The following is a 25,920-nucleotide window of genomic DNA, read 5'->3' on the forward strand; positions in this document are numbered from 1 at the left end:
CTGACACTGAGAAATGTGGCTCTCATTCGGCTTAATATATTTATTAATAGATCAGTCCTCCTCATACATCTCTCATCGTCGCATCCTTATTCCAGATCACTGAGACTTCCTTCCCCACCACCCTCACATGTGCTCCCTACGCTCTACACACTGTAATCCTACACTGGGCCACCACCTTCAAACCCCGTGGCAAGACCTACCTGTACCTTGCTCAGAATAAGTGAATGACTTTTGTCCTCAGTTATTCACAAAGGGAGAGAAACAGGCAGGAAATGAGCCAGGAAGGTAGAAAATAAAAATCTTTTAAAAAGGCATTTCAATATTCTACAAAATTATCTATCATTTCAAAGGACAGTTACATATGCAAGTATACTCAGCTATAGCGTTCCATTAAAATGCCTAATCGTTCTAAACAAAACTACTTTTCCCTGTAAGGTAGATGCTATAAATACACAGGAAATCTGGTTGATATTTTTAAAATCAAATAGCACCAAAATTTTAGTAAGGGTTTTAGAATTTTCTCCATTTATTAACAAGAAAAAAAAATCACTGTATACAAAGACATTACAAAGGCAATAGTCTGTACAATAAAAGGAATTTTTACATTTTAAAAATTATTGCATCCTTACATCACACTTAGCTATTAAATAATTGAACACTATCTGAGAACTTTAAAAAATCTCTTCAGTGCTTCCAAATTCGTTAGTCACTAAGAAGCGCATAATATACTTAGGAGACTCAAAAAAATACAATAGTGGCATTCTGTGGGGATCGGGATTCCTCAGTTAACAGCATTTTTAAGTACATTCTTTTAAATAATTTCTAAAGTGTTCATCTAGTCTGAACCATGCATTTAAGTATGTCCATTACCCAAAAACTTTGTTTTGTTTTCCTTTCCATCTTATCTTAAAGCTACCTGAGCTATGCACCAGTGACCAACATTTTCAGCTAATTATCCAATACAATCGAGTGTGTCATCAGTGAAGTCTCCTGAGACTGAATTCCACAAATGGATCCCAAAATACTCCAACCTTATCTAATTCTTACTATATTTTATGCAAAGCTATCATGTCTTGATTAGATAAAAAAGTTTAAGGAGAAAAATAGGCAAGATGAGTGTTTGGTATTTTTACCAAAATTTATATTTTTATTTACCTGTTTATGTATGTAAAAATTCATCAAGCTATACACTTAAACTCAGTCCACTTGCACAGACACTAAAGACTCAATTTGTTGAAGCACCAACGCTTTGTACTACTATGTATTACTGTTCACACAGAGGGGTTTAATTAATATTTTGTTAATTCTTTAAATTTTTGAAAGTCAGATAGTAAATTGAACTTGTGGAAGCAGGTGATAAGAATATTAGAATATGATAAATTCTACTCCCTTTATATAGGTAATTACTAACAGGTGGTATTTTTTTCCTGAAGTCTTTCGAAAAAGGTAATTGTTTATAAATTATATCTATATTTTGTTTATTAATGAGGGTAGTGGAGACATGGGTCTTTTATTTTTTTTAACTTTTATTTATTTTAAGTGTGTTTTTCCAGGACCCATCAGCTCCAAGTCAAGTAGTTGCTTCAATCTAGTTGTGGAGGGTACAGCTCACACTGGCCCATGCGGGGATCGAACCGGCAACCCTTGTGTTATGAGCATCGCGCCCTAACCAACTGAACTAACCGGCCACACCATGATGGGTCTTTTTTTGGCTGGGATCTATGCTTTGGTTTGCACGAAAAAAATTACAGACACAATTACTTTTGAGATTCAATCTTATCCACCAATGTTAAGTTTGTGCCTTAAGTAAATTCTGCTAAGATGCATTAGTTAAAATATTAATTTGACTAAGTCTTAGATAAACAAAGGCATAAAACTGGATATAGACAACCCATACATTTATCTCTGATGTGGTGAGCTACCCACCCCTGGGCTTATAATGTTAAATAGCATGACATTTTCTAATATATGTGATACAAAAAAATATCCTATTTACACCCCTTTCATACTCAACCTTTGAAAACAAAACAGATAAGAATTCTTACAGTGGCCACTCCATTAGCTATAATGTGGCCCCCTTTTAAGGAGACAGTCATGTTACTCCTGATTCATAATCAACTTTGGCTAAGAAATTAAGAGTCATAGAATTTCAGAACTGGGAGTCATATGTTGACCTATCTTTGCTATACAATTAGAAATAGTTCTGGGTAGAATAAGGCCAAAAGAAGGCCCTCCAGATGTGGGCAATAGCTGGCCACTCTAAAGAGAAACCCATCTTAGGATTCTTACCAAAGAATATAATCCATAGTGATTTTTCACTCTGTTATATATTAGACAACTGGAAGGGATGTTTTAGAGATTAATCAGGGGCTGCAGGACATATACAGATGTTTTATTAACCATATTTGATTAGCACTATACAATTTACAGTGTTTCTTCTTATGAATGATTTATTTAATATAACATACCTTGTGAGGTAGGTAGGCTGGGTATTATCTGCATTTTATATCTGAAGAGATAGGCCCACAGAAGGTGTGAGTTGTTAAATATCACACAACTTCTAAGTGGCCAAGCTAAAGATTCAAACCCAAATGTTCTGACTGAAAATTCCCTATCGTTACCATTTCTTCATGCTATTTAATATCCCATGGCAATTTCTTTAATCCCTCTACAAATCAATTTATGATATAACAATTTATTTGGTGCTATTAGGCAGCCTCGATCACCAATTCCAAATCTTTCTTTTTTTTTTTTTAATTAAAGTTTACTGGGGTGATAATGGTATTTTTCTGAAGTATTAGGTTAGAAATAGAGAACCCAGCTGTTTCTGTTCACTAAGGTTTTCAGTAGAGAAGCCCAGTTACCAATTTAAAAGACTATTAAAATAGCGAATTCTGATGACAGAAATCAGAACAAGGGTTTTTGAGGATCAGGCAGACTGGCGATGGGCATGAAGGAAATTCCTGGGGTGCTAGAAATGATTGTTTATGTTTGTAATAATTCATCAAGATGTCCAGTTAAAATTAGTCCACTTTATGCACATTACTGTATATGGTATCTCTCAAAAGAAAAAGACTGACATCTTTGAGAAAAAGAGTTTTGTCTTCTTCTCCTCTATATCATTTCCAGCACCTAACTTGGTACTTTGCACACTAGATGTTTAAAAAATGTGATATGTGATTTGATTCCATGAATACTTCAGTGTCTGTGCGAGGGTAAGGTGCCAAGGAAATGCACAGAGAGTGAATTGAGATTAAACCTGCTACATACAGTAGAGAGAAGAAACAAGGTCAGGCATACGAAATAATCCTAATAACTGTAAAATTTCTACCTAATACAGTTGATACTACAGGAGGCAGAGGGTAAAGTATTTCACGAGCTTGAAAATCTAAGCATCACTGCTTTTCCTGCCAGGTTAAGTATCTTTCCCTTTAAGAACCATATCCCTGTCCACATTGTTATAACCATTCCTATGTCAATTTCGCCCTTGAGTCTCTAATAATAGCTACCATTTATTGAGCACCAACTATGTCAGGGATTGTGCTAAGTGATGGAGTCCCAAAGATAAATGAGACAAACATATGACTATAATTTAGTGAGTAGATTTCTGCAATAGGGACATGTACAGTGCTACATCTGAACTAGGGAGGCAAGACCAAGGTTCACAGAGGAGAAGCCCAGTCTGAAAAGCTATGTGTGTGGTTGTAGAAGAGCAGAGGCAGAGTGGATAGCAGGCTGAAGGCATGGAGGCCCAGGGGCCTGAGAAAGTGTTTCCAAGGAATGCTAACTACGCAAAAGGCTATATGGGCGGATGGGATGTTCTTTTTCACTGAAGCATAAGGAAAAGAGATTCTTACTGGGGGAAAAAAGAATGAAGGCCTATACCAAGAATGCAGCAGGAATAAAGGAGGGACTAATGCAAGAGATTTTTAGGAGGCAGGCTCAAAAGGACTTGACGACTAAGTGAATGTGAGGTTTCTTTTAAATACCGTGTGGCAGGGTAAATGGTAATGCCATCAGAGTATACAGAAAGAGTATACAAAAGGAGGAGCTACTTACAAGGGCATTCAGACAGCGTGACAAAACGCTGAAGCTGTGGGCACTTACCCAGGGGAAAAATAGCACCAACTGAGCGCTGGGGTTGAGACGGGGGTGGGGTGGGCGGGGGGGTCAGCTTCAGAGAGGAATCTTGTGTACCACAGAAACCTTGGAGGAGCATCTAAGGAGGGAGTGGTCAAAGGGACAGAAGGTTACAGATAGGTTAAGCAGGGTGAGGACTGATTAGAAAGATACTAGATTGGATAAGAGAGGGTGTACTCTGGTCACTTTTCCCAGAATATCATACGAAAATAGTAGGAGGTAAAGAGAGAGAGGGTAGATGACTGGGAAGTGAGGAACTAGAGACTGAAAGCATTTTGTAAGTCTGGATGTGAAGGGATGGAGTATGAGGGTAGAAGGAGAGGTTTTTTTCCTTTCTTTTTAAGCTAAAGAATACATTTCCATGTTTATAAAAAAATAAAAGACACAAAAGCTGATACAGAAACAGGATGGGAGAGAAAGGAGGGGAAGGATCCAGTGAATAAGTAGACTTTAGAAAAGCATAGTGTCACCTTTTCCTCAAAAACTAAGAGTGAGGTGTTATAAGAACAGGTGAAAGTGTAAACACACTTAGAGATAGAGGAGAAGCAGGTTGTCAATATTTTTTTAATTATAAAATATATTCTATGATCAGTAAATAGCACCTGAAAAACAAAAAATCCACTAGAAATACTCTTGACATAGATATAGCAGTAACTTCATTTGGCTTACACAGAAAAAAATTGCAAGTCAACTGCTTATTTAAAAATACCCATTTAGATTTCCTAACAGTGTTTAAGCTGATCAATGCTAATTAATACAAAATTATAGGATTTTGTATTTTTCAAAAAATGGACCACCTATCAACTGCTATCTGGAGATACCTTGGGTTCCTATTTTGAACAAGAAAAGATGCCTTCAGGTTTTTCTTTCTCCCTGGTAAGTGCTACTACACTACGTTATGTGCTTATGATTTTTAAAATTGTATTAACAGAAATGTTTCCTTTTGAAATAATAATTTCTGACATATTAATGGTACTTAGTTATCTTCAATATTTTTCTTTTGCTTCCTAAATATCCTGACCCCAAGTCTTATCTTGAGCTCCTCCCCATTTCCCAGTATCATTCAACTCAGAATTTTTATTTATGTAACCTTTACTCATTCCCTATTTTGACCAAGTTGGCTAGTTTTAATTGTTCCAGTAAATTTATGGTTTGGTTGGATGCTATATAAGTGAAAGACATGTTTCTAGCTAGGAATATGTTCAACATTTATGTTAGGTTCTAGTTAAAAGTAAACTAGGTCTTTAATAAGCTAGTCAGCATCATGAGAATCCCATAACAACTAAGATTTTACCCAAATTCTACCATCATTTTGCCACTGGGATTACTTTGCTCTCAAATATTTTGGATTACCATTATTAATCCTTGGGACTTGAATGTACATGACTCTGATATAAACCCAATGTTACATTAAACAGAACTATAAAAATCATAAACATCTAATAATTAAAGCTATTCTTTCTTTCAAAAAAAAAGTTGTATCCATAGTACTTTGAATGTTCGGTAAATACTTACTAAGTGCCTAATATGAGGCAGACACTTTTCTACAAATTGGGGATTCAATGAATGAAACACAAGTATTTCTGCCCTCATGTAGTTTATATTCCAGTATAGGAAAACAAATAGTAAACAAAAGAATGCTTACATAAGTACTATGGACAAATATTAAGGAGGGGGGACATGAAGTGCTGATATATAGATATATAGATATATATTCTGACATATTCTGACTATACATATATATATAGTCAAGGAAGGTGTTGATCAGGTAACAGCTGATCGAGACTGAAGGATGGAAGGATGGAAGGAGTGAGCTATGGTTATATCAGAGAAACACATTCCAGGCAGAGAGAATACTAAGTACAAAAACTCTTAGGCAGAAGTGTACTTGGTGTTTTTGAAGAGGAGCACTGAGTCCAGAGCGAATGGAGAGGGGAAAATGGCAGTAGATGAGGACCTCTCCTCATCCACCAAAGACTTTGGTCTTTACTCTGAGTGAGATGGGGAGCCACTGGATTGTTTTGAGCAGATGAATGATATGATTTGACTTGTCTTAAAAATCACTCTGGCTACTTTAGGGAGAACAGACTGTAGGGAACACCACGATATAAAGAGGGTTTCGGAGCCTATAGCTTCAATCCAGCCAAGAGATGATGGTGGCTTGGAATAGGATATTCACAGCAGAGGTCAAAAGAGGTGGCCAGCTTTGGATATATTCTGAAGGTAGGGCCTACCAGGTTTGCTGATAGATTTGGATATGGGACATAAAAGAAAGAAAAGAATCAAGGATGACTCTACAGTTTTAGACCTGAGCAACTAGAGGCATGGCATTGCCATTTACTGAGTTGGGGAAAGACTGAAAGAGAAATAAGTTTGTTAGGGAAAATCAATGATATGCTGAGTCTGACCTTTAATTAGGTTTTTAGGTAGAGATGTCAAATCAGCAGTTTTATACACGCATGTAAACTCCAAATCTGGAGTGCAGGGGACAGGTCTAAGATAGGGATAAAACTTCAGGGCGGACAGCATGAAATTGGATGAGATCACAGTGAATGGGGACACATAAGAAAGAGGAGCGGGCCAAACAAAGCTTCTTCCTCTTAAAAACATGAATATAAACCTAAAATCATAAGCAATTTTAAAGGTATGGAGAACCTCCCATACCTTGAAAGCATACTTCTACCTAACTTATCATTTTAATGAAATTTTGATTTACATATAAATCTAAGAAACTCCAAGAAGCCTCAGAAAACCCCTTAGGGGTCACCTTGGCCCATGCGTCTCAAAAATAATAAGGCATTAATTTTTCCAATGACATAGCCATTACAGGGTTTACCTTAAATTTGCTTAAAAGCAAATATCAGTTAATTCATTAACTAAGAATACATTACAAAAGAAATATAAAAAAGCATTTTTGGAAAAACTAGAGCTTTGCTATAATGTTCTCTTCACTCTGTTCTGGGAAAATGTGGTGCGACTCTAAAGATGGAATTCGCACCACATCCAGTATCAGGTCACATGTTTCAGAAGAAGAAACAGTAAAGCCCTTTTAAATTTCTATTTCTGAATTTTCCTTTTCTGAGTTTCCAATTTTGTATTCTACATACCCAAAATTGTGTGTGTGTTTTTTTAAATTGGAAAAATAATTTTTTTCCAATATTTTATATGTCACAGATTCATTATATAGTTTTTAGACTCAAATAATGATTTAACCTGCAGTGAAATATGTACTAGTTTATATAAACCTGCAGTACACATAGCATTCCACAGGGCATCATGGCCTACAAAGTCAGTTTGTGTGGATTTATCTACACTTGAAGCAAAAGGCTTCTGTGAATACTAAACTTTTTCCAACTCTTCCTAAAGTTGGGAAATGAGTTCATTACTCTCTTTCAGTGGCAGCTTCAGCACTAAGCATTTATCTTTTATTATGTCTTGACAAATTCTCTGCCAACTAAATGAGAAGCTCCACAGCCAAGACTAACTCTGACTGTCTGTGAGAGAAATCCCCTACATACTCAAAGTTTTTGGACAATCATTTCTCAAAAACAAAAACAAACACAAGTGTTTTGTACAGGCTTGGATGGAAACACATAAAATGCTGCATCCATATAGGTAATATCAAAATGGCTGCAAATATTTAAACGGATTTAAATCTTGAATCACCATTGAAATCTTACAAGTTAACTTGAAAAAATTCATATGCAAATGAGTCATTCAATTGCTCATTCTGCATAGTGCCAATACCTGAATACTGACTACTTTGAACAAAACCGTGAGTGTTTGGATTAGTACCGTTTGAGGGTCCTGACTCATTTATCATGCCGTTATCTGCACAATTGAAGTCAGATCCCTCAAATGCATCTGATTGTGAAACGAAAGCAGTAGTACCAGAACTGGCGCCTGCTGACAAACTGGAAGAGGACATCTGATGGAGCTGCCTCAAGTCCCTTGGGTCTAACACTGAATTACATGAGGGGTTTTCAAGAGTCATGCTCACAAGTCTTGGATTATCAGTCTCCCTCATGCCATCATTACTGGGCGTCATCATATTCACAGGGCAATTAGGCAGTATGTTGGCATCAGAAATACCATATAAGTCAGCTGGTGACATGGATGATGCTTCCATTCTGCCTATGTCATTAGTACTGTTATAAATGCAAGCATTAGAAGCATTTAAATCACTCACAACAGGCATTTCCAGGAATGATGGGATACCCTGTGAATTAGAGGAAAGTGTCCCTGTTGAGAAACTACTCAGTGGATTTGTGTTGACTGAGCATGAGGTGGGGTGGGCCACTGAGGACCAGCTTGAAGAAGGCTGAGGCACCATGGAGGGTATGGCTGAAGCATGAGGAGACAATGTACTTGAGATGGACACAGATGAGGAATAGTAGGATTCTGCTTGAGTTGAAACTCCTGAAGGCCTGGGCATTTCTGTCAAAACTGCACCATGAGAAAACAAGTTTGACTCTGTGAAGGAGAAAACGTATTTTCACAAAACTGAAATGAACAAAATTATTAAAAGTACTATTTTTAAAAATTGCATAAACACACTAATAAAGAACATTTTCAAGGAAACTGATGTAACATTTCAAATTAAAATGTTAAATAGCACTGAGATGTTTACATGAGCCCAAACTGAATTCTGTGACACCTGTTTTACAAATACCTATAAAATAATTTCGGTAAATTATTTTGGGACAAATAATTTCACTCCAGTTAAATATGAAAATCTAGCTTCTGAGGTCTATAAAGGTATGGGATTCTAAATGGCCCCAAATCATTTCATATTCCCCACTTTTAGGAAAAACTGGAGGGATGGAGGAAACACTCATTAGGGATGATTGAAAAATCCACGTAACTTTCTAAGCTATATTAAGATATAACACTAGGGTACTACAAATTTCCAGTTAGAAAGAAATTAAAGATTCTGTGTTTATTTACACATTACGTGACTGCTGTACACTACCAGGAAAAAGAACTGGCATAAGAATATAAGAGGAAAAGACTTTTAATTAACCCTGGTTGATGGATCTAAACCAGAAGTTGGCAACTTTTTTTTATATATAGGGCTAGATAGTAAATATTTTAGGCTCTGTGAGCCATTCAGCCTTAGCTGGAACTATTCAACTCTGCCACTGTGGTGCAAAAAAAGCAGCCATAGGCCCTATGTAATCAAATGAGCATGGCTGTGTTCCAGTAAAACTGTATTTATAAAGACAGGCTACTGGCCAGATCTGAACCATTTCTTCCACGACATACAATAATTAGTAAAATTATCACCATATAAACAAAATGTAATTTCTCAAACAATAAATTCCCAAAACACAGTTTCTAACAGGAACTTCAGGAACCAAGATAAATTCATTCAACATTCAAAGCATGAAAACATTTGTAAGAATGTAAAATATCAAAGAAATAGTTTTATTCCTAAGAATGGAATTCCAATATATTGTGCAAGCACTGGTCTTTCTGGTCACAAGGAATCCTCTATGGGGAATAAAATACCTTTTTTGATAAATCTTCCTTCTCCAGTTGATCCCAGGGGAACAGGTCTAGGTCTTTCAGGAAAATTAACTGCTGTGATAAAGTTTTTCCATTATTAAATGTAATTTGAATAATAACATTATCAGTTAAAATTTGAAAAACTGAATAAAGCAAAAAACCCAAAATCTATTTGAATACAAATCAATTCAAAATATTCTTACCACAATCCTGCCACAGTTTCTGGAAAAGTAGAGTTGTTTTTTGTTTCTTTGCTTTATTGCCATAAGTATCTGGATAGAAAGAAACCACGAAAGCATGTGAATCATCATAGGATTATGCTTCATCTCCTTCAATAAATAAATAGCTGTTTTATTCCTATATAGAAAATGCTTTCAATTAAGTACATAATATGGATTTAATAAGTGTTACAGAGTGTAACTTAGGTCCGTAGGAAAGGATATTTGTCTTAGTTAACAATAGTAACATATTCATCTTGTTTTCTTATAACACCTATAAATCAACAATGTCAACTAATGCATTAAGGGCAGAAAAGGACCAAAATGGAGACCACTCTTTGACTGGCAAGTTTGCCATCTATAAATAGGACACAGTAAGGACTAAAAAACCCCTCAAATATAAAACAGATTTTGATAAACAGACACTTTGAAATTATTCCAGATTTCTTACCTAAGAAAGAGATGCAAAGAGCATAAAGGTCAGTCAAAAATCAAATGAAAACTTTCAGGCAAAGAAACGTAAATTATGAAGAAAACATAATTATATTCCCACCTATCTTACAAGAAAATATTATTAGCAGGATTAACTTTAAGAAATATATAAAACACTACCACAAAGAAGTCACACCTTTTTCATCTGGCAGGTATCTAAAATCCATGGATTCACTAACTTCCTGGTCAGAAGGTCTCCGCAACTGCATTTTTACTGTTACTGGTTCTGTTATAGCTTTGCAATATGGTGGAGTCTTGAAAACAATGGCTACTTGACGGTGTACATCAGCTTGTGAAAAGATACCTTTTGCTTCCCAATCATTCAACACAAACCGAACTTCTATGTCATCTAGTGAATATGAAAGCAAAGAAATATCAATGGGAAAGCAAAGTAAAATGTATCTATTAATCTAAAATATATTCTGAATTCAATGAAACAAACAAAAATAAATAAATACCTTTCTGAACTTTGTCACAGAGTAGAAATATTTCATCTCCTCCTCTAACACTTCCACAGTTCTTGTTTACACGACAAATCCTTAACTCTGCAGTATTAGGAGCACCTAAATATGAAGGATTTTTTAAAATGGGTTGCTACCTTAGTAATATATTTTACTCATTTTTGATGGAGAGAATTTTAGGAAAACAATTTGTACACTAAATAAAAGCTTTACTGTATAAGTAAATTAAGGATACTAAGTATTAGGTTGGTGTAAAATAAATTGCAGTTTAAAACGTTAAAAACAATTACAAAAACCGCAATGATGTTTGCACCAACCTAATACATTAATCATCCACATCTGCCCCTTTCCTTTCTAACTGCATTGCCCAACCTGGTATAGAGCCTTGTGACTTCATTTCTAGGCAATAACATGTCCTCTCTTTTTTTTTTTTTTAAATTAAATTTATTCAGGTGACAATTGTTAGTAAAATTACATAGATTTCAGGTGTACAATTCTGTATTACATCATCTATAAATCCCATTGTGTGTTCATCACCCAGATTCAGTTCTCCTTCCATCACCATATATTCGATCTCCCTTACCCTCATCTCCCACCCCCCACCCCCCACCCCCCTTACCCTCTGGCAACCACCAAACCATTGTCTGTGTCTATGAGTTTCTGTTTCTCATTTGTTTGTCTTGTTCTTTTGTTGCTTTTGGTTTATATACCACATATCAGTGAAATCACATGGTTCTCTGCTTTTTCTGTCTGACTTATTTCGCTCAGCATTACACTCTCAAGATCCATCCATATTGTCACAAATATAACATGTCCTCTAATGAAATCTTCGTGCTTCTAAATTCTGATTCTTCCAACCGATCCTACACACTGTGATCAGATTAATCTTCTTTTTTTGGCGGGGAGGGAGTGCAGACCACAGTGGCCTATGTGGGGATAGAACCGGCAACCTTGGTGTTATCAGCACCACGTTCTAACCAACTGAGCTAATCAGCCACCCACAGATTAATCTTCTTAAATTATGACCACTGTGGCAATGCAATTTTTATGCTTCCTATTATCTGGCCAATATTATTCCAATAACTCTCCCTGGCATTCAAAGCTCTCCATGATAAGAATACTCTGATCTACCTTTATAGCCCTATGTCCCACCTATCCTTCTACATGCAAAACAGGTATAGTTATATACCACTGGTGATCATACATAAGAATACACAAACACACACACACTGAGGGCAATTTCATACTCTTTTAAAACTATAAATATCTGTACCCTCTGATCTAGTACTTGCCAACATTTCTACTTCTGCAAATTTATGCTAGAGATCTACATGTACCTGCAGGATATTTATTACAGTATAATTTGTTATAGCAAAAAGAAAAAAAAATTGAGAAGGAAACAAACCAAATGTCTTATAATAGGGTAATGATTTAATAAAATTATGATATAGCCATGTAAGGAAATATGCAGCTACTGAAAAAGAATAAGGTGCCTGGAAGGGAAAGAGATTCAAGATATATTGCTAAAAGGAAAAAAAGTAAGTTTAAAAGAAGGTCAGGGATGATTTTTTTAAAGTTGCCAAAAAAATATGTGTGAATGATGATGATGTATCTGCATATACATGAAGAAGAAACTGGTGAAATATGTACCCTAGGACAGTGATTATCTTTGGAGAATGAGGTTTGAGGAGATTTACTATAGGAAAATAACCCTTGTTATTTATTTCAGGAATGTTGACTTTTACCTGTAATAAACATACTGTTTTTCTAATTACCAAAATACTTAAAAAAATTAAACTTGTAAAAAAAAAAAAGCTAAGGCTACAAATACAAGAAAATAAAGTACTTACGGTTGTCATAAATTGGGTTAGAAACCACAGGAGGTAGAGTAGTTGTCAAATTACCATGTTCATCATGGAGGAAAACTTGGAAACATAATCTCACCACATTAAGGTCGCAATCTTCAGTATCAAGCAGTTGTGCTTCAGGGACTGAATGGTACATTTAAAAAAAAAAAAGAATGTAGAATAATCACATAGAACTAAAATCCTGCTAGGTCCTCCTCCCTGCCCAATTTGTCCAGTAACCCTGAGTAGCACCCAAATCTGCAGTAACAGAAATAGAATGGTACACAATCTCAAAAATACCTGTTATCATTAGTACGTCATGTAGTCGTTATCTAACAGTATTCACTAAGTTATGGCCATGGTCAGGAGGTAACTACCCCAGTCATCTAGAATTTAGAGAACAATCCCAAATTGACATTAATACTAAATTTTTGCAAAGATGGTTGCAGGTTATATACAACAGAGAATAGGCATTCATTCATTCATTCGACAAGCATGTATTAATCTAGTGATTGTGTTAAGAACTATCTCCTAAACCTGTACAAGTATGACTATCATCCCCATTTTACAAATGAAGAACTGATTTTAAAGAGATGAAATTACTTTTCCAAAGTTTCACAGCTAAGAAGTAGTAGAGTAGGAATTCAAACTCAAGTCACTAGAATCTAGAGTCTATGCTCTTAAAAATTGAACGTTATTAGAAAATGTTACATATGTTTTGTATAAAAATGACAAAAGGAATATCTACTCAAATTTAGATCAATATTTAGCAATAAAATACCAAGAGGATACTAAATGATATAATGTAGCTAGTTTCTGTAAGAAATTTTACATGCAAAGACAAACTCTACAGCAGGAAAATTTTACAGTTCTAAAAAAATATATAAAAACCCATTCTTTAAGAAATAATACGATGAGTTTGTTAAATTGAAATATTGACATTTAAAGTTTTTAAAAAATCTTACATGATTATCCTCTCTGCGTGCCTCTTCTAATCTATTATGGTTAAGTTCCATGAAGGCAGATTGAGTGTGTGATGCATGTTGCATCTCAACTAAGCATGGAACACAGTGGTTTACATATAATAAATATTTATTAAATGCCAGGGGGGACAAAAAATGTGTACACATGACTTGTATTCATCTTCTGTTATCAGCATATATTATTATAATCTTAATACAGTTTTCTCCTTTCTTAAAATGTGGATTCTTAGTTAGTGAGTGACTGAAGAATTAAAGGCCTATTGAACAACCAAACATTTAAACATTTCCATAAGTTGCTGTAGAAAATAGTAAAGTAAAAATCAACAAAGGGAGGTTCTACTTTTGGTAATGGCAGGTGACATATGTATTTGGGGCCAACTCGACCATGAGAACTAAAACAGGTGCACAAAATATGAAGCAAAAATCCTCTAAAGGCATCAGAGAGCTAAGAAGATCATAAGGAACCATGGGGCCAAGATATGGAAGAAAGAAATTGTAAGAAAAACATTCCTGTTTCTCACTACTCACTAGTCACCAACACTTCTGATGTATGTATGTTTTTTCACACATAGCAATTCTCCAAACTCTCAGGACACCAACTGTGTGTCCTACAATTTAACTTAATTCTGACACTAACCACCTGGAGTTAGCTGTATCCACAAGTAAGGGCTCAAGCCCACAAAACTGCTCCTCTCCCCACACACTTAAGACACCAATCACAAGTCCAGGTTATCACCTGTGCTTCTGACTGGCTACAAATTGGGGGTTCCATGACCCACTCCTTGGGTTTGATAATTTGCTAGAATGGCTTAAAGAACTCAAGAAAACAATTTACATACTGGATTATCAGTTTATTATAAAAGGAAACAACGCAGGCATAGCCAGATAGAAAAGATGAAAAAGGAAGGTATGTAGAAGTGGCAATGAGCTTTCATGCCCTCTTTGGGAATGCCACCCTCCCAGCACCTCTGCAAGTTCACCAACCCAGAAGCTCTTGAACCCCTTCAGTGAGGATTTTTATGGAGGCTTCATTTTGTAGGCATGATTGATTAAATTATCGGCTAAATTATCGGTGATTAATTCAACCTCTAGTCCCTCCCTTTCCAGAGTTAAGTGGATGCGGTTGAAAGTTCCAACTCTAGTAAGTGGTTAGCTCCTCTGGCAACCAGAGCCCTCTACCCCCTCATTCTTAGGGGTTTTCCAAAAGTCATCTCATTAACATAAACTTACCTATGGTTGAAAGGGACTTGTTATGAAAACAAAGGACACTCTTTTCACCTTTTTTTACTCCTATCACTTAGCAAATTCCAAGGATTGCAGGAGCTCTGTGCCAGGAATGGGGATGAAGATCAAATACACAGTATTTCTTATTATAAATCACAGTATCACAAAAACCCAGAGAGGTAAATTCAAAAGAAGCAGCCTCTTTTCTCCAGATATAGTCTGCCATTTTGTAAGAGGTGTGGCTAAGAGGATGAGAAGTTGAGATGATCTCTCAATAAGACTATAGAGGAGCCGGACCAGTGGCTCAGGGGGTTGGAGCTCCATGCTCCTAACTCCGAAGGCTGCCGGTTCAATTCCCACATGGGCCAGTGGGCTCTCAACCACAAGGTTGCCAGCTCAATTCCTCGAGTCCCGCAAGGGATGGTGGGCTGCTCCCCCTGCAACTAGCAACGGCAACTGGACCTGGAGCTGAGCTGTGCCCTCCACAACTAAGATTGAAAGGACAACAACTTGGAAAAAAAAAAAAAAGTCCTGGAAGTGCACACTGTTCCCCAATAAAGTCCTGTACCCCTTCCCCAATAAAATAAAAAAAAGTCCCAAATCTCCCCCCCCCAAAAAAAAAATAAGACTGTAGGGGGAAAATAGATGGGTCTGCTAAGGATGGAGAACCTAATAAATGCCCAATGCTTTCGTTGGGGCCTCGGAGCTGTACCCTAGAAGTAAGGGTGAACTGGAAAGATACTAGACCTCACAGGGATGAAAGGCTAGTTTCAAATAATCTAAATCATTCACTGATTTTAAGTAATCTGGGAGTGCTAGTAGGAATAGCCACCTACAGCAAGAAAAATTTCTGAAGGGAGATAACACCCTAAGCCAAAAATCTTTATAATTTTTCAAATATGATGACTGGTGTTCTATATGACTGGTCTATTTTAAATAAACAGGCATACGAGGAGACAAAATAAGGTAAATTGAAAAGAAAAGAAAAGAAAAGAGGAAAGAAAAGAAAAAACAGACTATAGAAATAGACCACAAAGTATCCAAATACTGAAGTTTTCAGACACATGACTTAAAATCATTATACTTAATGTATTCAAGGAGTTAAAAGACAAGATTGCAAGTTTATTAAAGAAACTGAAACCATTAAAAAGGAATCAAATTCTAGAACTGAAAAATACAATAAACTGAAATTAAGAATATTCACTTGAAACCTGTGTAATTTTACTAACCAATATCAACCCAATAAATTTAATAAAAAAAGATCATCAAATTTATCAACTGTTTTATAAAAAACTTTTTGTGTCTTATCTCTCTATGCCCCAAGGACTAAAATCTATTTACTAATATTTTCTACCAAGAGTTTTTAAAGTGTTGATTTAAAGTCTTTAATCCATTATCAGCTGATTTTTGTGTATGGTGAGAGGTAGGAAACCCAACATAAATAAATAACCATTTTTTTTTCAGTTTCATATATCAAACATTTCCTCCCTTTCTCTTGATCTGACATGCTGCCTCTATCATATACTAATGTGTCATATTTTCTTAGATCTGTTTTGGGTTCTTAATTCTACTCCACCAGTCAATCTGTCTATTGTTACTCCAGTACCACACTGCCATAATTAATACTTTCTTCATAATAAACCCCAATATTTGACAAGGTCAGTTTCTCATCACTTATTCCTCCTCTATAAAGTGTCTTCCTTTTCCTGTTGGGAATCATCATATATTTAATGAAAAATCTTGTTGGGAGTTTGTCTGGAATTGCATTGAATCGGTTTATCAATTTGGGGGGGTAAAATGCCACCTTTATAATATTGACATTAGAGAACATGATATATACCTCTCTGTCAAGTTAGGTGTTCTCTATATCTCATAAAACAATTTTATAATTTTCCCTAAGGAAATCTTGATAATTGTTTCTTTCATATGTTGCTATGTACTTCATATTTTCTAACAATATTTCCTTTGATTATTTGCTGCCGATGTATAGAAACAAAACTGATTTTTGTATACTAATTTTACATTGATCACCATTTTAAGTTTATTATTTAAATAATCTATTTTTAGATCCTTTTGAGTTTTCACTGTAAATAACAGCTGCCCATAATTACAGCTTTATTTCCTCATCTTCAATCAGATCACGCTGCACTGGCTACAACCTCCACTAACACGCTGAGTAGAAGTGGTGAGAATGCACATCCTTTTCTCACTCCGAATTTCAAAGCGAATGCTTCTGATGTTTCTTCCACTGAGGCGAATGCTCACTGCAGGCTTTTTAATATATACATATCATTTTATAATGCAAAATGTGGTATTTTATTCCACAGTGTGAAAAATGGCACTCAGTTTTAACATATGCGAAAATCTAGCAAAAGGAAGAATAAGACCAATCAAATTCCTCTGAAACTAGTTTAAAATTTCCCTTTAGACTTGATCAAAAGGACTCAATTTCCCTTTAGACTTGATCAAAAGGACTCAAGGTAAAAATTGTTCTCCCTAATATAGCTTTAGAAATAAATATTACTCCTTAGTCCTCAGAGCAGGGTGTATGTGTAATAAGAATTTCATTTTTATCAAAAAGTTATTACCACGATGTATTTTCTTTTGAAAGTAGGGATTACATTTTTAAAATCAATTATAACATCTACTAGCTCTAGAAATGTGACATTTCTAAAATTCTAATGCTGTGACAATTCTAAAATTTAGTTAATTACTGAAATAAGAGTAAGCAACAGGACAAAAATACACAGTATATAGAGTAACCATTTTAAGAGCTATGCCTCATTTAAGAAAAAAACATAAAGTTTAGTTATAATTTATTTAATTTGTTACTTAAAAGATACAGATTATCCCATATATACATATATACAATACAAGCTAACACTTAAGTGTCCATGTGCCAGGCAAAGATAAATGGTCACAGCAGTCTATCATTAAGTTATTTCTTTCAACATATTTATTGAGCTTCTATTCTGGAATACAAACTAATAAATGCCAGATACAGGTATGAAAAAGACGATGTTTGCCCTTAATGAGATTAGTGTCTGGGTGAAAAACAGGGACATAAACTAAAATTATATAATATAACATGAAAAGTCTTATAATGGGATAATGGTCAAGGAGTATGAAGACATAAAAAGAGTGCCCCAAGTTCTTCCTAGGGTAATCAAAGAAGGCTTGGAAAACTAACATGACTGCAATGAAGAAAGGCTAATGAAGCACAAAAACCTTTTTTTTCCTTCTTGCTTTTTAAGCTTTAGGTTTTAAGTTGTGAGGAAAGGCTCTTATATCTTATTTTCTTGTATTAAACCAGACTTCAGAGATAAGAATCTATGTTAGAAACTGTGTCTTTCTAAACGGTATTCCTTTTTAGACTACCATTAAAAAATAATTCCTCCAAACTCAACTGCAAAACAGTCTTTGTGCTCTCGTAACAACTCAATGTCCTCTGTACATGGAAAAATCGTAAAATGCCTAAAAAAATGGAATTGAAAACTTTTTGTCAAAATCCTATGGATTTTAATCACGGAATACTAGAATTCCTTGTATGTCATTAATTACATAGCTAGAAAATGAGAATTAAACTAAATTTTGCAGTAAGAGTCCTTTGTGAAATCTAACTGGCATTCTTTTGTTCCAGTGAAGTGGACACTGATAAAATTTGGTAATGGAGGCTTTAAAGTCCTCACCCAATTTAGACTTTAGCACATATTAGAAAATTTGAACAATATTTCACATGAAGCCTCAAGTTTAACACTACTTGATTGCTATATATCCCATTTGCAATAGAGAATTCCTGTTTTAAAGAACTAATGGCAAAAAGATAAGGACAGGCCTTAAAACATACTAGATGATGCAGTACTCAAAATAATCCTATGCAGAGTAAGAATAATTTTTAATAGTCTTTGTATTCTCATATGATATTTGATTTTTAGAGAACATACTGTCACAATGAGATAGCATCAGTCTATAGACTAGAATTTGTAGATCCTATTCTGCTAAACATTTCCAATTCCACTGTTTCTGTATATCATAAATGTGTAACACAAAAATAAAGTCAGCTATTCTCTTGTGATTCTTGACCAATAGAATTTTCCTATGTTAAGTGATACATCTACAAAAAATATCAGTTCAGCTTTGACAAATTCCTATATAAGTGGTATAATTTGAACTAGTATCTCCTGAAAATAATATAAACTACCAAAGAAAGGATAATTCTACAGTTGAGTTCAGGTCATTTTAATTAGATTTTAGTGTCTTGAGTTTTTTCAGGGGGGTGAAATTTGACTGTTTTGCTTAGTTATAAAAAAGCACATTTTAGGTTTTATTCCAATATTCTAGAAAAAAACAATAAAATACTTAATATTTCTATTATGAAAACTGCACCAGAATAGAGAATGAAGTCTACTCCAACCATCCTATTTAAATGTCTAATCTGTCTCCCTAGGTATAGATTTCCCAGCTCCTTACATTGCTGTTTTGTTCCCTTCCTTAGCATTTTTACTCATAAATCACATAATATATTTATTTAGTAAATTTGTTAATTGTTGGTCTCTCTCCACTAGAATATAAGCTCTTCAAAGGCAGGAATTTCTTTCTGTTTTGTTCACTGACTTATCCCAAGCACCTAGAACCAACTAGGACTAACGAGGTAAAAATCCGTTGAATGAATGAATGCATAAGTAGTTAAAATGAATAACCTATTGCTTATAGGTAGGAAACTCATTACCTCAAGGCACTTATCTGTGAAGACAGATATTTAATGTAACAAAAATACAAATACATTGTTTAGGTGCCAAAGTGAAACGTGAGCAAGTTCCACATAGACCCTGTCCACAATCAGCATGAAACTCATCTTAGAAGACAACTGCTGAAGAATTAAATGATCCAATAGACGTCACAAAGCTTTTCATGATTAATTGCTGCGTGATGGTATAATAAGGAAGATATTACCCTGGGCTGAGAGAACTAAAAAGGCTTTCAGGACATTTCAGGTAAGGAAAACAACTTGACTATTTTTGGCAGACAAGTACAAACAAGGTATGTTCAGTCACGTGTTCATTTATTCTTTCAAAAAATTTTAATTAAGCTTCTACCATGTGCCAGACACAGGCTAGGTGCCAGAGATGCATATAAGACAGTTCCTGCCCTCCAGAGTCTCATGATTTAGTGAAGGAGAAACATGTACACAAAGTTAGAACAAACCATATTAGAAATGTATACATCATCTTTGGAAAACAGAGAATATTTCACTCTGGGAAGGTCAAGGAAAGCTTGAAAGAAGTGACCCTTAAACTTAAAGTTGAAGCTTGAGCAGAAGAATTCACCAAGTAGACAGGGCACTCCATGCAAGGGAAATGCATGTGTAAAGGCACAGTGGCAAGAAAGAATACGGCTCTTCTAACATGGCAAATAGTTCAGAATGGCAAAAATAAAGCGTGCATGTGTGCACTCAGTGTTTAGAAGTTGAGGCAGAGGATGAAAGATGGAGATGACGCTGGAATGGAAAAAAAGGATCAGATTATGAAGGGCTTTGAATGCCATGCTTGAGAGATTGAATTTAGCAAGTAGATCAGAGTATCTTAACGTGTGGTCCACGGACCACCTGCATTAGAATCATGTACGGCAGAAACCTTCAAACTGTAATTTGGGACCATTGGTCATAAAATTAATTTAGTGGGTTGGATAAGCATTTTCTTGAGGGGAAAAAAGAAATGGAATGGAAAGGAATGGAATAGAGGATATACTACATGTAGTAAGAGTATTGGTTTTTATCTTTGTGTGCACATGTTATGTATTGGGCAGAGATATAAATCTATTTCCCTCTCTGAGTCACAGTCAAATAAGAAACACGGACTTAGGTGCTTGTTAAAATGTAGAGTTGCAGGCCCCCAGACCTATCAAATAGGTGGGATTGCAGCCTGGAATCCACTTTTTAAACAAGTCATATAGGATTCCTATGCACATTCGAACTGAGAACCACTGCTGAAGATTGTTTGGAGCCACTGAAGAGTGATAAGCAGAGTTCTGCAATGATTCACACTGGTTTTAGAAGGATCTTTTTGGATACAGCGTGTATAAGCTGCTTGGAGCAAGATCAAAAACAGAAGCAGGGACACAAGTTTAGAGGCTATCAATAATGGTCCAGGCTGAAAATGATGCAAGCTTACAGTCCTACAGTGATACTGAGAAAACTGAAGAAGGTGGACTGAGAAATGGTCAGGGAGGTGAACAAAACAGTTTTTCTGGAATAGTGAAGGGCTCATGAAGAGGAGCAGTGGAAAACAAGGTATGAAAAATCTTCTGGAGCTACCGTGTTTCCCCAAAAATAAGACCTAGCCAGACCATCAGCACTAATGTGTCTTTTGAAGCAAAAATTAATATAAGACCGGGTCTTACATTACATAATATATAATTAAATGACCCAATAGATGAGACCCGGACTTATTTTACTATAATATAAGACAGGACCCTGTCTTATAAGTCTGGGTCTTATATTAATTTTTGCTCAAAAAAACACATTAGAGCTGATGGTCCGGCCAGGTCTTACTTTCAGGGAAACACGGTACACGTGGATGACTTTGAATTCAGGGCCATTTAGTCTTTCAACTATTTAAAGACTCATTGCAACTTTTTAAGCACAATATGTGAAAGCACTGTTCCAAGATTATTCTAATGGGAGGAAAAACTACAACTCAAATTATGAGATAAATTCCTAAGCTAGAGAGATAGCAAAAATGCTAGGGGAAGGAATGGCTGTTAAATAAACAAACAACTAAACAACAACAGAAAACACAAATACAGTGAAGGATCAATTGGCAGGATTGTTCCTTCCCCAAATCTGTATTCATCTAACAGCGTAGGAGAGGTAAGACCATGAGCCTGGGAATCAGGCAGTGTTCACATCCTAGCGCCACCACTTACCAGCTGTAAGACCTTTAGCAGATTACTTAAATTTTCTTCTACGTTTTCATTTCCTTATTTATAAAATGGAGATAATAATAGTACCTACCTAATAGGTTGCTATAAAAATTAATGGAGTAAAATATGTAAAGCACTTATGATGTACTAAGAAATATTCTAAGTGCTATATGAGTGATTGTTATTAACGTCATGCCTGGTTCTGGATTGGTAAAATAAACACCTCCCCCCAAAAAATAATTTTCCTCTTGATTCCTGCATATTCCTTTTTTATGCCTCTTCTACTAGAGTCAGGAGATCTGGACTGAAGTTCTAGCTCTGCCACTGCACTTGCTACACAACTTGGGAAATGCATGTAAACCAAAGCTTTGGTTTTCTCTTCTGTGAAGCAGTGTTGTTAATGATAAATAAAATAGTGTACGTGAAACACTTAACATTTACTCCTTCACATACAATGAATGATAGCTATTATTTATAATCTCCTTGTTTCATACTACATTATCCCCATTTTACACTGCATCTAGATTTAGATGGCCTCTTTAATTTAAATGTTTGGTCTTTTACTTTAGCAATGAATCAAAATTTTAAATGAGCATACTCTTGACCTAGAAATTCCTGAAAATGTATCCTAAGGAAATAATTATACAAGAGTTCAAAGTATATATTCAATAGAGCTTTTTTAAAACAAAATGAAAATACCCTAATTGTTCATTAATAGATAACTAGATAAACAGATTATGGTCTACCCAAACAACAGAATACTAAGTATTAACATGAAAGATGTTTAAGATATAGTCTTGAGTGAAAAAAAAAAGCAGCAGTTGAATAGGAAATTAGCATGATTCCATTTATACAAAAAATATGTGTATAAATGTTTATACATGTATTAAGGAAATTCTAGGAAAACATACATCAAACTTTACAGTAGTCTTCTCTGGCGAGATAAGACTGAAAGGGAAGTTGAATGTCAACTATAATTTAAAAAATAGTCACGGGGATATAAAGTACAGCATAGGGAACACAGTCAATAATATTCTAATAACTATGTACAGTGTCAGATGGGTAATAGTCTTATTTGTGAGGTATATAAATGTCTAATCACTATGTTTTTTTGTACACTTGAAACTAATAATAATTTTTTAAAAAAGACTTAAGGGGAAGAAGGGAACTTTTACTTTTCTCATTAAACTGAAAAATATGAAAAACAAAGACCTAGAGAAAAGAGATATAGACTTTACGGTTCATAAAAAGACAGTATTGCCTATAAGCATATTCCTTAAATTATCATATCCCTTAAGTAATTTTTATACACCCAGGAAAAATACAAACCTCCAAAATAAGAATATCTTAAATATGACAAAGAAATCTATTCTTCAAAAATTTTATTGTTGTTCAATTCCTGTACTATGTGTATTTCAGTAGTTGCGGAAGACTTTACAAGGAGTGTAGGATGCTAGCATTTATCTATTAAAACAATATACAGTGCTTGTAACTGCCAGGTGCCACACGAGATAGTGCCATCCCCAACAAAATCCACTAACCAGTAAATATCTATTCATATACACAAATACGACATGAAAATATTTTGTACAGCTTCTACTATTTCTATAGTTTTTCCACGGATTAATTCAAGTTTTTCTGTTGAATATGCCCTTCAGTTAAATGAAGTCCAATACCTTATAACCACAGTGCCTTTTCAACATTCAGAAAGGGGAGTGAGTTATACACTGTATGCTGGAGTGGCAAAAGGAAGGCCACATTCAAAGACAATCACAATGTTTCTGAGGAGCTTTTCTTATTGAAAAGAATGACATTCTCCACTGATACAGGAAAGCCTCGTCTGCATGAGAATTTTTTTTTCATATTTGTTTTTTCAGATTTTAAATATACAGGTACTTCATTCCTCAGACACAGGTGTAAGTCAACAAGTAGAAAAGTGAACATAGAACTTAAGGTAGCTTTTAAAACATAGGTTTAAGATACAAATAGAAAACACACAAATAAGTCAATATCCAAATAATAGAAATGATTATATCAAACATATTTACCTTTGAAAGGATTGATTCCTGCCCTTATTCTTGAAATAATAGCTTCTTTTACTTCTTTTTTCTTTACACATCGAATACCCAAATTTTGAAAACTAGAAAGAAAATACACAACTTTCAAACTGCATTATAGTTAAACACAAGGGCACATAAATGAGATTTTATTAAAGAATACTACAAGTATCAAGTATACTTGTATATCCAACACTGAAAAGCCACCATACTGTCAGATGGAAATACTAAAGCATGAAATACATTTCCAATTGCTATGACAGAGATGTGAGGGTAAAAAAAAGTGTGGTTATATTTCTAAGAAAACTGTTAAAAGAAAAATAATATATACTATATAATTTTTACATAGAGTATTTTACAACTACACCCTACTAATATGCCTATGTCAAATATACCACAGTAGATGAAGAGTAATAGGAAAGTGACACCAAAAAGCTAAAATTCACCTCCCAAGCAAATTCATTATCAAATCAATAAAATATGTATATTTGATAATGTAAAACTAAAGTTGTAAAAAGATGCCCACAGGCTGAACTGAAGCCCACAGGTTTGTCTACGTTTTTTAAAAATGACCATAGACTACCAACATTTAAAAATCAGGTAATTATTAGCATATAAACGTCTGGATTTCTGGCTTCTTGAACATTTAAAGGTCTGGCAACAGTAGGCTGGCACAGAAACATCTGGTTGGAGCTGAGAACCTGTGGCCCCATTTACGCAAGGCTCTCCAGTTTTCTACGGTGCCTGCTGGGCCTCTTATACTTGACCCACTCCATTCCACAGACATCTAATTTCTGAGCCCTGACCTCACTGCTAGTAGCAGCGGAATATGTTTTATGCCCTATAATATGAAGTCATAATAATCATTCATCATAATAAAGCACTGAAATGTGTTTTTTTAATTAGAAAGATGGTTGATACTAACAATAATATTTAACAAAAGTTTCAAAATGTCATTTATGGAAAACTTCTCAATAGCTACAAATATTACTAATTTGCATGTGTAGTACAGATGAGGGTTGGGGGAACTCCCCTACCACCACTAGTCATACTTGTTCCAACATGGAAAAACCATGACATCATTAAAGTTGGGTGGGTGTGAATAAGGAAGCAAAACTGATTATAATAACATTACTATTTGTTCAAATTTCACATGGCACTTTGTAAAGCAGGCTGCCTGCCTTGTGTGCCCCTCTCCATGCTCATGCTGTCATATGTTCTCACTCTTCACATTCGCCACCCTGGTGATTTTATTAGCACCTAAAATATCTTTGACATTTCCTTCCTCTGCCCCCAATAATTAAAAAATAAAATCTTGAATTTAAGATCCTTTCTTGAAACCCTGAAACCACAATCCTCTTCTTCAAAAGTATTCCACTTCTTTGAAAGATTATTAGCTTGGTTCTCATGTTTTCTTTGACAAAAGATTTTAAAGAATCCTCCATTTTAATATATTTATACAATACCTGACTTTGTTTCATCTGTATTACCATATTTGACTGCTAGTCATAGAATATTAGATGTAGTAGGGATTTTTTAATTTCTGACATGAAGAAACCAAGGATCAAAAGATTACCTGAATCAAATTATTCATTCATTCATAGTCATAATAAGTTTTGGTGTTCCTACCATATACCAAAAATTCTGGAAAGTAATGGGGATATACAATTCTTCCCCTCATGGAGCTCACAGTCTAGTGCAGGGATTGGCCAACTATAGTCCATGGACCAAATCTGGCCCATCATCTGTTTTTTTAAGTCAAATTTTATTGGAACACAATAAACTGATTTTTTTATGTCTGTCTACGGGTGCTTTCAGGCTGCAACAGCAGAGCTGAAACGTTGCAACAGAGACCATATGGTCTGAAAAGCCAAAAATATTTACTATCTGGCCCTTTACAGAAAGAATTTGCTAACCTTTTGTCTAATGAAGGAAATAGACACATTAAGTAATCACACACACACACACACACACACACACACACACACACACACACACACACAAATGCTAAACTGAAACCATGACAATTTTTATAAAGGAGATATTCATGATGTCATGGGAGCCCTATG

General features: G+C 35.0%; 1 protein-coding gene across 3 annotated transcripts in view; it reads right to left on the reverse strand.

The window, feature by feature from the left end:
* Positions 1-508: 508 nt before the first annotated feature.
* Positions 509-25,920, reverse strand: part of REL (REL proto-oncogene, NF-kB subunit) — a 39,875-nt gene continuing 14,463 nt past the window's right edge. For 2 of the 3 annotated variants that reach the window (XM_019717344.3, XM_074332014.2), the window contains 7 exons: positions 23,843-23,934; positions 12,670-12,810; positions 10,817-10,921; positions 10,495-10,707; positions 9,852-9,920; positions 9,652-9,723; positions 509-8,613 (listed from right to left, as the gene is read on the reverse strand). In XM_019717344.3, coding sequence (XP_019572903.1) covers positions 7,817-8,613; positions 9,652-9,723; positions 9,852-9,920; positions 10,495-10,707; positions 10,817-10,921; positions 12,670-12,810; positions 23,843-23,934 — 1,489 coding nt within the window. In that variant the 3' untranslated portion in view covers positions 509-7,816. The remainder of the gene's footprint in view (positions 8,614-9,651; positions 9,724-9,851; positions 9,921-10,494; positions 10,708-10,816; positions 10,922-12,669; positions 12,811-23,842; positions 23,935-25,920) is intronic. The other variant, XM_019717352.3, reaches the window with a different exon arrangement.

The sequence above is a fragment of the Rhinolophus sinicus genome, chromosome 2 (assembly GCF_057876585.1).
Source record: "Rhinolophus sinicus isolate RSI-liver-muscle chromosome 2, RSI-T2T, whole genome shotgun sequence".
Classification (NCBI taxonomy): domain Eukaryota; kingdom Metazoa; phylum Chordata; class Mammalia; order Chiroptera; family Rhinolophidae; genus Rhinolophus; species Rhinolophus sinicus.